Source organism: Dipodomys spectabilis, unplaced genomic scaffold (genome assembly GCF_019054845.1).
Source record: "Dipodomys spectabilis isolate Male_0828 unplaced genomic scaffold, ASM1905484v1 ptg000302l, whole genome shotgun sequence".
NCBI classification, from domain to species: Eukaryota; Metazoa; Chordata; class Mammalia; order Rodentia; family Heteromyidae; genus Dipodomys; species Dipodomys spectabilis.
This window is the reverse complement of record NW_024870979.1, coordinates 2,491,776-2,505,169: the sequence shown is the minus strand read 5'-3', so window position 1 is coordinate 2,505,169 and position 13,394 is coordinate 2,491,776. Positions and strand designations below refer to the sequence as shown.

The 13,394-nt window shown below is 45.4% G+C and overlaps 1 protein-coding gene across 1 annotated transcript in view; it reads left to right on the top strand.

Annotated features, from left to right (window-relative positions):
- Positions 1-1,545: 1,545 nt before the first annotated feature.
- Positions 1,546-13,394, top strand: part of LOC122127559 (rho guanine nucleotide exchange factor TIAM2-like) — a gene marked incomplete at its 5' end in the record, with an annotated part of 49,716 nt that continues 37,867 nt past the window's right edge. The window contains 2 exons of the mRNA XM_042702092.1: positions 1,546-1,638; positions 2,393-2,656. Coding sequence (XP_042558026.1) covers positions 1,546-1,638; positions 2,393-2,656 — 357 coding nt within the window. The remainder of the gene's footprint in view (positions 1,639-2,392; positions 2,657-13,394) is intronic.

The following is a 13,394-nucleotide window of genomic DNA, read 5'->3' as shown; positions in this document are numbered from 1 at the left end:
TGGGATTTTGGTAGTTAATTGGAGATAAGAGTTTCATGGACTTTCCTGCCTGGGCTGTTTTTGAACTATGATCCTCAGATCTCAGTCTTTTGAGTAGTTGGACTTACAGGCATGAGCCGCCCATGTGTGGCTATGTTTCTTGCTTGTGTTTTTAAAGATAGTATCTCCCACCCTGGCTTTGAACTCACTGATCCTTCTGCCTCTGCTTCTCAAGTGTGAGATTATAGTCATATTCACCACGTTTAGCCATTCATTGGTTTGGATCCATTGGTTGGATTCGCCTGATTGTGCTGTGTACCTTCTGTGTATTGGAATGAAGAGACTTGCTAAGAGTCTTGATGACCCCAGTCTGCCGAGTTCTGGATCCTTAGAGATATTGGGAAACAAGACTTGTACTCCTCATAGAACTCCTGGTGTTAGGGGAGACTGGGGACACAGGGTCCTCAGGTCAGGGAGATGCCATCAGAGAGGGATGGGCACCGATGTGTTGCCATTTCAGGGCAAGTGCTGTCTCCACGCAGCGAATTTTCACCTTCTGAAGGTACCTAAATCCCTTCCCCCCCCCAACCATTGTGTCTCAACAAGCATTTACTGTATTGAACTGAATTTAGTTTATCTCAGACTTTCTTTAAAAAGTTTAAAAATGTATATGTATTTATCATAAATGTATGATATATGTGATATCATATATACGTATATATGTGTATACATACTTATATATACATATATACATGTCATAAAGTTGGTCATCTTAGCCACTTTTAAGTGTACTGTTCTGCATTCATATCCAGGCACAGCCATCCCCTCAACTCCCCTCCCCTTGCAGAATGGAAGCTCTGAACTCCTTGTGCATTAACTCTCCTCTTTTCCCCTCCTCCGGCCCCCCTCCCCCTGGCTGTCTCATAGGAGTGGAATCATTCTGTTTTGTCTTTTTGTGATCAACTTCATTAGCATTCATGACCTCCTCAAGGATCATCTGTACTGTTCCATTGTGTATGCATACCATGTTTTGCTTATCTTTTCCTTGATTGACACCTGGTTGTTCCCACCTGTTGGTTGGAGTGAATACTGCTGCTGCAGGAATGAGCGTGTGAGTGCAGCTTTTGAATAAAGTTGTGTGCTCATTATTTCTTCCAACCTCCCAGTCTGACCTGTTCTTTTTATTTTGTTTATTTATTTTTGTTGGTCATGGGGCCTGAACTCTGTCCCTGAACTATGCTGTCCCTCAGCTCTTCAGCTCAAGGCGAGCGCCCTACCACTTGAGCCACAGCACCACTTCCAGCTTTTTTCTGCTTGTGTGGTGCTGAGGAATCGAACCCAGGGCCTCATGCATGTGAGGCAGACACTCTACCACTGAGCCACCTTCCCAGCCCTGATCTGTTCTTTTTCAGCCTCTGCTAGGTACATGTGCTTTCACAATCAGTATCATATAGCCCTTCTTGATATTCTACATTTATGAGAATACATATTGAAGGAAATGCTGGTCACTGGGTTGGAGAAATGAGTGAAGGTGAATTCAGACCTGCTCTCTCTTTTCATTTGTAGGGTTTGCGGTCACGGCACAGGTGGATGAACACCAGCACCTCAGTCGGATATTTATAAGTGATGTTCTCCCTGATGGCTTGGCCTACGGGGGAGGTCCGTGTAATGCTGAGTCTCTGTTCTCTCTTTATCTCAAATGCTGCCATGTGGTCTGCCTAGTGGCTTCCTTCCCCTCCCCTCCCTTCCCTCCTTATTTTCTCCCTTCTCTTCTCCTCCCTTTTCATTTTCTCTCCTCCCCTCCTCACTTCTTTCCCTCTTCACCCCTCCCCTGTCTCCCCTTCTTTGGAACCACAATTCTCAGATCTCAGCCTCTTGAGTAGCTAGGATTATGAGCATGAGCCATCAGTACCCAGCATGAAATTTTCTTCTTACAGTGTTGTCAAGAAGTGGCTTCTGGAATGTTAAAGAAAGTAGAATGTTTACTTGAAAATGCATATTTGTGTGTGTATATATAGCAAGACACCATTTGTATGGTGTATGTGTTTAAAAAGAAAGAGATACTCAGACACATGCACACACACAAACGTATATCACATTGAGGAAGGAAGAGAGTGTGAGAGATTGACAGACAGACACAGATAAGACAAATGTTTTTCCCTGGGGTGTTTAACATCAGAACCCTGGAAGAACAATTTAACAAGTAGCTCCCCAAATGGTTGCCTGTTAAAGCTAGTCTCTCTAATTCTAGCTCAGGAAGAACTAACATTTGTGTTGCTATGAGAGGCATGGAAATACTATACAGACCTGAGGGGGTATGAGTTTGGGTTTGAAGCCTTGCTTCATCTTAAAATATTTCCCCTCAGTAATCTCTCTCCCTTTTCTCTTCCTGTTTCCCCTTCTTTGTTCTCAGGGCTGAGAAAGGGCAATGAAATCATGACCTTAAATGGAGAATCCGTGTCTGAACTTGACTTGAAGCAGATGGAGGCCCTGTTTTCTGAGAAGAGCGTCGGGCTTACCCTGATCGCCCGACCTCTGGACACAAAAGCAACCCTGTGCACTTCCTGGTCGGATGGTGACCTGTGCTCCAGGGACCAGAAGGCCCTGCTGCCCTCTTCCCACCAGTCCCAGCTGCTGGAGGAATTCCTGGACAACTTCAAAAAGAACCCAGCCAATGGTGAGGTGATATTCTGTCTGTTTCCTTCAGCGCCAGTACCCGTGGCCAGTGTTCTTAGGCTGCAAGTTTGCTTGCAAAACTTGATCATGGGAGTTGTTCAAAGATCCTCGTTTGTCAGAGAATGTGCATGCCAGCTCAGAAAGGTTGTATCAAGTCATAGTCATTATTATTCTTTTATGAACATTGAAAAGAATTATCTTTCTGCACAAAAGTCTTTAATATGGAAGACTCTCTGAATGTGCTCCCCTTACCCGTGTGGTATTCAGTACTGTGGTTATTATGACAGAGAGCAGGTGAAAACCTGAATGCCAGAATTGGAAGATCTTTTCTTACTCTGTTAGCTCTAAGGCAGACCTGCTTCCCTGTGATTGCTGGAACGCAAGCCATGAATGTCAACCTTGGTGAAGGGTTGGAATGGAAAATTTGCATGCCACTGTGTTTTTCTCAGATTCTCATATGCAGAAATCATCCAGAGCTTTGAATTTCTGAGTTTTCCATCCTTGCCTAGGTTTGTACCTTGCCGTCTAGTAAATTAGCATTTTATGCTGACACCCAGCATCTGTGCTTTCCTGTGTATTCCAGAAGCTACTGGTTAAGCTCCATAGAGCCCAGCACAGGGTCTTTGTGGGCATGTGCAGTCATTTTATATTTAGTAAATTGTTCATAGATTTCCCATTGAAGTCTCCACGTGATCACCAGGAGATGAATGAAAAAAAACAAGAGAAGCTGTTAGGATGCATTTAATTATATGGCAAGTTGGTTAGGTCATTACTTTGAAATGACAAAACCTGATTGTTAGGTGTAGTGATTCAGTAAGATATCTAACACTTTCTTCTCCTCTCCCGGAGTAGCTGCTTCAATTTCAAATACCATCAAACAGACTAGGCAGGTAAAAGCAAACATCCTCAGACAATGGTCATATCATTCTCAGACAATGTGGTTATATGAAGCCATCATTTAGCCACTGTGGGCTACTTGTATGAGCATGAATGTTTCTTTCTTTCTTTTTTTTTTTTTTGGGTCCGGTCGTGGCGCCTGAACTCTGGGCCTAGGCGCTGTTCCTCAGCTCTTCAGCTCAAGGCTAGTGCTCTACCACTTGAGCCACAGCGCCACTTCTGGCTTTTTTTTTCTTTTTGCTTATGTGGTGCTGAGGAATCAAACCCAGGACCTCAGGCATGCAAGGCAAGCGCTCTACCACTGAGCCACCTTCCCAGCCCCTGAGCCTGAATGTTTCTTGAGGCCACATGTACCACATGTGTTGTACCTCTATGCATTTATTATAATAAGAAATTACTGTCTCTAATACTTTGGATTCTTTCAGGAATGAATTTCCATAGAAAGCAGCAAAAGAGGCGACCCGCCCCCCCCCCTTTTTTGTACTAGTACTGGGGCTTGAACTCAGGGCCACTGTCCTTCAGCTTTTTTACTCAAGACTAGCACTCTACCACTTGAGTCACAGTTCCACTTCTAGCTTTTTGCTGGTTAATTGGAGATAAATGTCTCGTGGACTTTTCTGCCCAGTCTGGCTTTGAACTGCGATCCTCAGATCTCAGTCTCGTAAGTAGCCAGGATTCCAGGTGTGAGCCACTGGCACCTGACAGAATTCCCTTTTTTAAAAAAGATAACAAGGATCGTGCGGGTGAGGTAACTATGTTCACTCTTTTTGAAAGGGAGCGGACTCAAGAGGCGGGTGGTCCTGCATCTGTTAGATCATGGCTCTACACTCCTCAGCGGCATTGGCTGGGAGGGTCTGAACCTTGGCACTGCCCAAGGCCTCCTGCCATCTTGTGTTCACCACGCTGAGGGAGCCAGGTGGTGGGAGCCACAGAGAAGCAGCACAGATGTCTGCCCATGCCTCTCCTGGACAAGGAGCCGGGTGCGAGCTGCCTGCCCTTCCTGGCCTCCCAGCAACACTGTGTTCCCTGGAGTTTACATTCTCACAGGAAGGAAGCGTAGGACCTTACACATCTTCAGCCCCAGGTTTGACTCTTCATCCCCTTGCCTGAGCGCCAGATGCCTCTTCCACAATCAATACTTCTCTTGAAGCAAAGCAGACATGGATCTGTTTTTCTTTTGGAGGTAGTTGCCTTGCTGGCGAAGGAGATTCAGTGAGTGTCTCAGAAGAAAGTCTTTCTCATTTTAGGCAGTGGTAAAATTTGGGGTAGGTAGATAAAGACATGGAAAAAAAAAGTCTATAACATCTTGATTCCAAGCGAAGCTTGCATTTATGGGAGCGATGAGAGGTGGCGTGCGGGCCAGCCTGCAGGTGCTGGCTTGTGTCCCTTTAGGACAGCCCACACCAGTGAGGTTGGAGTCTGGAGGATGCTACCCTCTTCCTTACCCTGTGGACACAGTTGCAAGGTGCAGGTCTCACTGTTCACGGAGGCCCCTGGAATCAAGTTGTGGCTGCCCACAGTAATCTTTTCCAAATCTCTCAGAGTCCCTCTGCCCTTCCTGACTCTTCTGTACTCTGGGCTACCCTTTAAGTAGACTTCTGTACCTAGTCCTTAGCTTAGACCCACCCTTGCGGGAGCCTGCAAGAAGACCTCAGGCTCAACTTCCTCACCCAGACAAGGAGGCTTCTCCCCTTCCCAGGGGGCCACAGTGAAGTGAGTGAGACTCAAGTGTGACATGTCTACTCTCTGCTAGAATTCTGAACCCTGATTCCCCTTTCCTTTGCAGCTTCATATTTAATCATTGCTTTGATTCCTATTTGCTATGAGGTAGAAAGCAGCAATCCTGTTTTCTTACGGAAATATTTACCTCGGCAAAGAAGTTTAATTGATTTTGAAAGACAGTTTCTGACACAACTGGGGAGTGCACTGAGCATTTCCCCACCTTACTTGAATACAAGTAAGGTTCTGCTTCCCTTCTCAGTGAAGTTGGGCCTCTGCCAAGACCTGGCTCCCTGCAATAGCAGACCTGCTTTTACAATAGGAACCTTGGACATCTCTGAAGGTGAGGGACAGGAAGTACTGTTCTGGCATAGCCCATCCCAGCGGGATGTATACTGAGCCTCTCTCTGCAGAGTGCTGAAAATGCGCCCTGAGAAGTCCCTGAAAAGCAGCTACATGGAGCTCAGTGTTGGCTTTACTCTTGGTTTTGGTCAGGTACCTAGAAATAAATCTGTGTTGATTAGCGTTTGTTTCTTGATTTGTTCTGCATGGAAAAAGAAATCCTGTCTCTATCTGTGACTGAAGCAAGACTTGATCACAGCGGTGGATCCCAACGGGCTGGGGAAGGTTGTGGGCTGTTATTCAGGCTCTGTGCTTTTCTGGAAAAGAAGCATCCCATTGGTAGTTGAGATTCTTGGATCCATATATATAGCATTGAGTGAAATGGCTCTCCCTGTTGGTACTACTCAAGGCTCACCTAGTGAGCTTTTGAAAGTGCAAACTAGAGTCCTGTTCTGACTGCGCCACCTTCAGATGGTACAGGGAAGTGCACGCTCAGTTTGCACCAGCCCAGGTGGCTGGTCTTGAGCCGCTGTGGGGTGGTGGTAGGGTGGGTTCACAAACTTGGTCCCTTGGGCAATGGTCTACAGGAGATGGGCTTGACCTGAGCTGCAGGATCACTGCTGGTTTTAGACGCCTTTTCTGAATGTGAGTATGTGTAAATTTCCAGCAAATGCAGCTGTTGTGCTTGGACAGTGGTGTTTCTTCCTCTCTGTTAGGGATCCTGTGCCCCAACCATCACAGCTGGCCTTCAAAGTGCTCCTAAAGCAACAGGTTGACTGGTCAGCTCACCTCACTTGTTCCTCAGTCCCAGCCCAGGACACCATTCCATGCAGCACAGGAGGACACGCGTAACAAAGAAAGGCCAGGGTCACTGGTGATACACCCCAATGCCTGGAGCACTGCAGGCTTGGAGTCAGAGCAGCACCGAGAGTTGCTCAGTACTGAGGACTTTCTCCTGCTCGGATGTAAATGACTGGTTCTTGCCTTAAAGGGTTTGAATTTCTGTTCTAGTTATCCATAGAGCAGGGAGGAAATGTCCATAGGCAACATTGGACTTGAGCGGAAATATCAGCATAGACTCTTTTTATAGAGAGTTAATTTTACCCCTGGCATCTCCCCAATGGGTTGATGTTATTTTAAAGCAAACAAGGCCACCATTGAGGCCCTGGGTGAACTAGAGCTGTGTACAGTGCTGCTTTTGTGATTTATATATGACCATCCTTTTTTTTTCTGTTTTGTTTTGTTTCTTAACAATTCCAGCAGCTTTTAGGAAAGTCTCATCAGGCCTAGAGGCCTAGAGTTCTTGAATGAAGTATGTAAACTCAGATTCCTTGGTCCTGGTGTCTAGCTCTGGTCTCTATGATCTTCGGTGGATCTTGCTTCCTAAACTATAACAGAAACACCAGATGAAGCAGTTTAAGCTTTTCCCTTTCTTTCTCGAAAAGTTAATATGATTAAAGCAACAAGTTGCATCCTATCAAAATGTATATTTTTCTGTAAAAGTTTCTGAAGCAAAGCAGTGAATCAAGCATCCCATTTTTGTTTTTGCACAAATTTCAGCTCCTGAAATAGTCCAGTCCTGCCTGGCTCGGAGAAGGTGTTGGTTAAGGCTTCGTCATAATAGCAGGCTGTCTCCATGTAAAGATCACAAAGGCCTGAGGAGTGCTTATTATGCCCCGCATCACCCTGCGTCTCAGAGCTGTGCTATTATCATTGTTTTCTCACAGCTGGGGAAATCAAGGCACAGAGGCACATGGAATCACGAGGAACTCGGGCAAGGTCATTGTGTCCGATAAAGATGGAACTGTGCCATCTTTTTTTATTCACATGAGGGAAATGTTGACTTTGTTGTTGTTATTGTCATCCTCAGTCATAAGGCTTGAACCCAGGGCCTGGGCACTGTTCCTGAGCTTTTTTGCTTAAGGTTAGCACTCTACCACTTTGAGTCACAGCACCACTTCTGGTTTTTTGGAGATAAGAGTCTCATAGACTTTCCTGCCTGGCCTGACTTTGAACTGCGATTCTTAGATCTTAGCTTTCTGAGTAGCTAGGATTACAGGCGTGGGCCACTGGCACACAGCTGAATGTCTTGATTTTAACCACTTAGTTTTCCCTTTGAAAGGTTTCTCAGTAAAGTTCAACTTGATGTTGTTGGATTGATGATGGTCCTTGATCTCCCATCTTGATTTTTTTTTTTTTTTTTTGGGGTCTGGTCGTGGGGCCTGAACTCTGGGCCTGGGCACTGTCCCTCAGCTCTTCAGCTCAAGGCTAGCGCTCTACCACTTGAGCCACAGCGCCACTTCCGGCTTTTTTCTTTTTTGCTTATGTGGTGCTGGGAATTGAACCCAGGGCCTCAGGCATGCAAGGTAAGCGCTCTTACCACTGAGCCACCTTCCCAGCCCCCATCTTGATTTTTATCTGGGGGCAGAGGGTGGCAATGGGATGCTGGCCTGGGGCTTTCTTAGCTCAGGGAAAGGTCACTGTCCACTGGGAATGTCTGTCCTGTGACTTTTTTGTATAGCTTGTGCTCTTGATCGTGATCTGTGTAATAATGTGATTGTGTATTTAGTATGATTTGGTTCTTTTTTCTCCTGTACAATTTGCAGTGACATGGATACTTTCTTAAAACACACACACACACACACACACACACACACATTCTCTCTCTCTCTCTCTCTCTCTCTCTCTCTCTCTCTCTCTCTCTCTCTCTGTGTCTCTGCAATTTACATATCCTAAGTTTGCCTTTTTAAATTATACAATTCAGTGGTTTTGGCATATTCATGAAATTTGTAGCTGTAACCACTAAGGCCATAACACTTTTGTCACCTATAAAAGAAACCCCATACCCATCACTCAATTGCTGGTGGCTCATGCCTTTCATTTTTAGCTACTTGGGAGGCTAAGAATAGGAGAACCATGGTCTGAGGCCAGCCAGATAGAAACGTTTACAAGACCCCTTCTCAACTTACAGTTGGGTGGAGTGGTGTGTGCCTGTCATTCCAGCAATAATGGAAACATAAATAGATAGACTGTGACCCAGGCACCCATCCTGGGCAGGAATTGAGACCCATCCCAAAGATAACCAGCCTAAAATCATAGGCTTAGTGGTAGAATGCCTGCTTAGCAAGCAAGAGGTCCTGAGTGCAAAAGCTACCTCCTCATCTCCCTCCCCCAGTTCCTGGCAACCTCCACTCTAATTTCTGTTTCTATGGATTGGTCTATTCTGGATATTTTCTATTAAAAGGATTGTACAATAGGTAGCCTATCTTGTCTGGCATCTTCCACTTACTGAAATGTTTTCTAGGTTCACCTGTGTTTTGGCATGAAGTCAATCTTCCTTTTCAGGGCAGAATAATATTCTACATTTCTGGTCTTTAATGCAGAAGAACAATACCAAGTATAGCTATAGCTATCCTCCCTTCCATACCCAACATTTCCAAATAGACTCGTGTGTGTGTGTGTGTGTGTGTGTGTGTGTGTGTGTGTGTGTGTGTTGTGTGTGTGTGTTTTCTAGTCCCTACCCCTTAAGTTTTTAAAGTAGAACTTGAAGGAGAAAGTTTGTAAGACTTTTTGATGTAAATTCCACGTCATTAAAAACCTCAGTGTTCAGCACATTGCGTGGTTTTTGGTTGGTCCTCTTAAGCTTCAATGCCTGGAAGGACCGAAGTCTTGGCTGTGGATCTTTCACCATGGTTGCATTTTGTCAGGGTTCCTGTGAAGGTGCAGGGCAGTCCTCTATGCTCTTCTCCTGGGCCACGGACACAGCCTGGCCTATGGCTATAGCCTGCCTGGAGAAGCTGGATGTGTGGGTCTCTTCCTCCTGAGTTCTCTCGTGTGCCCCAGTTCTAAGAGGCCTGTATGCTGTGGTCAGCGTGGAGGCCACCAGCGCAATGCTGCCCTGAAGTCAGTGGTCACACTCCTGATCCCCTGAGCATTCTCCAGTCTCCTATGGTATCTGCCACAGGACAGCTGAATCAAGCCAGGGCCGCCTGTTCTAAAGGGATGTTTGCAGCCCACAGTGGTGTCTCTGTTTATCATGTGGTAGATTGCCTTGCTGAGATCATCACTGATGAGGAGCTCAGGTTGGGTGGACCTGGGAGATGAGTGGCATTTGCACCTTTCTGGCATGGTGTTTGTGTCATTACCCTGCACCTTTCTGCAGGCTTCATGGGGGCATTCACACCATTGCTTTGGACTTCCTGAGCACAAATGGAATAACAACAAAATAATGGAGAGTCCTGGGTAACAGACAAGTAGGCGGATTTTTATGTAATAAAATATTAAATGGTGATCGTTTGATTAATAGTACAGCATAGTTAACCTTCTCTCTCACAGAATGGTTCCTGTTGTTTCCCTTCAATAATATATTTTGTTCTTCCTCCCTGACTGATGGTGAGATTTGTCTGGATGGAAGAGCTTAGCAAATGTCATTAATGAAAGGTTCACTAACCACTGCATTCTGTTTCCTTCCTTACCTTTCCCTCATTCCCTTCTTCCCTTCCTCCCTCCCTTCCTCCCTCTCTCTTTTCTTTTCTCCTTCCTTTCTTCTTTTCTTTCTTTCCTTTTCTCTCTCTCTCCTTCCTTTTTACTCTTCTTGCAGTACTGGGGTTTGAACTCAAGGCCTTGCCCTGGCTAGGTAGGACATCTACCACCTAAGCCACTCCCCCAGGCCAAAATCACTACATTCGGATGTAAAAACATGAATAAAGTTTAGGAAAACCTGGATTAATTTTATTTAAAAAGCACTGCTATACAAAGTTTGCATGTTAGGATTTGAAAGTTGAGAGGTCCTATGCCTTTGCAGATGGTCCCAGTGTTCATTCTGTTCCTTGGGCCTTGTATCTTATGGCCACTAGCAAAGAGTTTTATAATAGTGTTTATGTATTATGTATTATGTACTCTTACTCCTAAACAGGCAGCTGTGACTTACCAAAATGCCTATCTTTACTTGAAATTGAATTTGGATTTAAGAACCCCTCACTCCCAATGATACATAAGGGGAAAGAATTGGATGGGATGAGCTCCCAGTGCCTTTTCTGATCTAAACTCCTTTGATCTTTTATGAGCTGTTCTTTTTATGGAATGGCGCAGTGGAAATTCTGAGAGCACTGGAAAATCGGACAGACTAAGATCATAATTATCTGAATATGAGTAGATAGAAAGTCGCATGTGAATATTAAGTGTTGGAGATGTATAACTCCACTACCAGAATGCAGTATGTAGTTGAAAACTTAATTAGAACTAGTTAGCATCCACTTGTAACTTCTTTGAGAGTTTTGTTTAGAATTTTTTCCCTTTTTTTAAAAATAAAAGACCATTCATTTTGCAACAGAAGAGATTTCTGAGGATAGATGATATAATCAGCTTCAGTATTCTTGAGGCTGCTATGAGAGTCCCAATTAAATATTCCACATCGTTTCTCTGATTCATCTTCTAAGTTGCTCCATCTGTCCCGCTGCTGCTCTGCACTGGGCATATCTCCTGTACTTGGCACTGGCCTCAGAGGAAAATGTAAGATCCTGGTCCCAGGGAAGGTCAGAGCACGACCTAGAGGAGGTAGCACTGTCCACTGGGTGACAGGTTGGACACTTGTGGTTGTTTCTGGTTACCATGGTTATTCAGCTACAGTGTACTTACTGATTTTTAGGGACATGGTTTCTAGACATTCTGCAGGGCTCTACTCATTTGTGTGTGCAAGTGTATATGCACACATATTTTTGGGTTTGATGAGGTTTGAACTCAGGACTTTGAGGTTGCTAAGCAGGTACCCTACCACTTGAGCCATACTTACAGCCCTATAGCTGAGTTGATTAACTTTGCAGAGATAGAGTGTTCAGGTCCAGGAACTAGCTCAATTTTACAACCCAGTCCAAATCATTTTCTTTCTCAAAGTTAGATGGTGCTTCTTATTCCCTGTGAGTGCCACAACCCAATACATAAAAGGGAGGCATGTCTGGTCTCTGAGTGTGTGTGTGTGTGGTGTGCTGAACTTTGCCAGGAGTTTTGTATCTTGGCATCCCCCAGGACACCCTGGCAGCACCCCCTACCCTGTCTCTGTTGTTCCAGATAGGTGGTCTCCTATGGCTTACTGAGAGAGTGTGTCTGCCACAAGCTGTGAAAGTATGAGACACATTTTAAAAAGATTTTTTCATCTCCTTTTTTTTTTTTCCCTGTTACTGGGACTTGAACTCAGCCTCAAGCTCTCCCTTAGCTCTTTGGCTTCAGGCTGGTGCTGTACCACTTTAGGTATGCCTCCATTTCCATCATTTTGCTGATTAAGTGGAGATAAGAGCCTCAGGCTTTCCTACCCAGGCTGGCTTTGAACCTGGATCCTCAGGTCTAAGCCTCCTGAGTAGCTAGGTGTAAGCCAGCAGCCCTTAGCTGAAACACATTTTTTGAAGAATGCAAGCTAGTTTCCACTTGCTTTTCTCCCATATGTTAGTGTTAGGAACACGAATTGCTTTTTACCGAACTATGTGTGGAGGTAGATTATATTGAGTATGATTTTTATTTCGGGATATTAGAAGTATATGCTATCCAAAAGGAGGTATGAGGGCTTGGAGGTATGGCTCAAGTGGTAGAGCACCTGTCAAGCAAGATCAAGACCTTGAGTTTCAACCAGAAAATGTCCAAGTTTGAACCAGAAAACAAAAGTGAAAAGCAAAGTGGGGGCTTTGGATTAGCGATATTAAGAACGCAAGGAGCTTCCAGGGACGGGGCAGAGGTCTGGGATGGCACCTACGTGAGGGCGTCAGGCCTTGTTGCTATGAACTGGGGCCATCCTTCTCATCCACTCCTGGCAGATTCTTAGCCCCAAATGGATGCAGAGTTGCTTCCAAGTGATCACCCTTTCCTGTCTTTCCTTTCTTTGACATCCTTTTGTACTTCTGGAGCAGAGTGCTCTGGCTGGGGAATTCTGAACAGAAGTATGCTAGCCTGTCCAGTTTGATGATACTGATTCCAAGATGGGACCTTGGCAGGGCAGAAGGCGAAGGGGCAGGAGAGGAGGCGAGAGCAGACCCACCTCTCAGAGCCCTAGGGCCACCCACCAGATAGCCTAGGCGCCATCAGAACCTCCTCCCAGCGCCGTCCAACTGGGGCATCGACTTACTGGCCCGTGAACCTGGAGACACATTCGAATCACAGTGAATTTCTCAAAAAAAAAAAAGTATTGTACCCAAGAAAACAAATGTTCTGTCATTTTGCATTTCTTCTTTTCAAGCACAGTGATGAATACCATCTTGAGGTATTTTTTTCATTGTTCCTTTTATAATTGCTGTTGCTGAGGGCGCTGGAGGCATCCTCAAACTTTTGAGCAGAGTAGTTCTCAGATGGCTTAGACGGTGTGTCCTTGGGAGGTGCCACCCTGGCTGCTTCAAGGGCAGAGACACCTACCCAGTCCTCCTCATGGCCACACACTGCCTGGGGTCTCTGGGGTCTCCAGGCAGCACGTGGTTGGTGTCCAGGATCTAGGAAGAACTTTGTGTCTATTATTTGCTTAATTATTTGAGTAAGAAGATAGTCAGCCAGCCTAGGATTATGGGATGGCACAAGCTAGATGAACCAAACACACAGATCCTTAGGATGCAGCTGCAGGCGAACTTTCCCAAGGGTTCCCTCTCCCAGCTTGCCCCTGTGCCTGTCAGAGTTAGCTAGTATCTGGATGGAAAAGTGCTTCTTTGGGGCAACAGGTAAAACCTACTCTTGCCTCTGAACTGCTAGATCAGACTTGGAAGTGACTGTGAACTTTAATCAGACTGAGAGCCGTGTAGGCGTGGCGA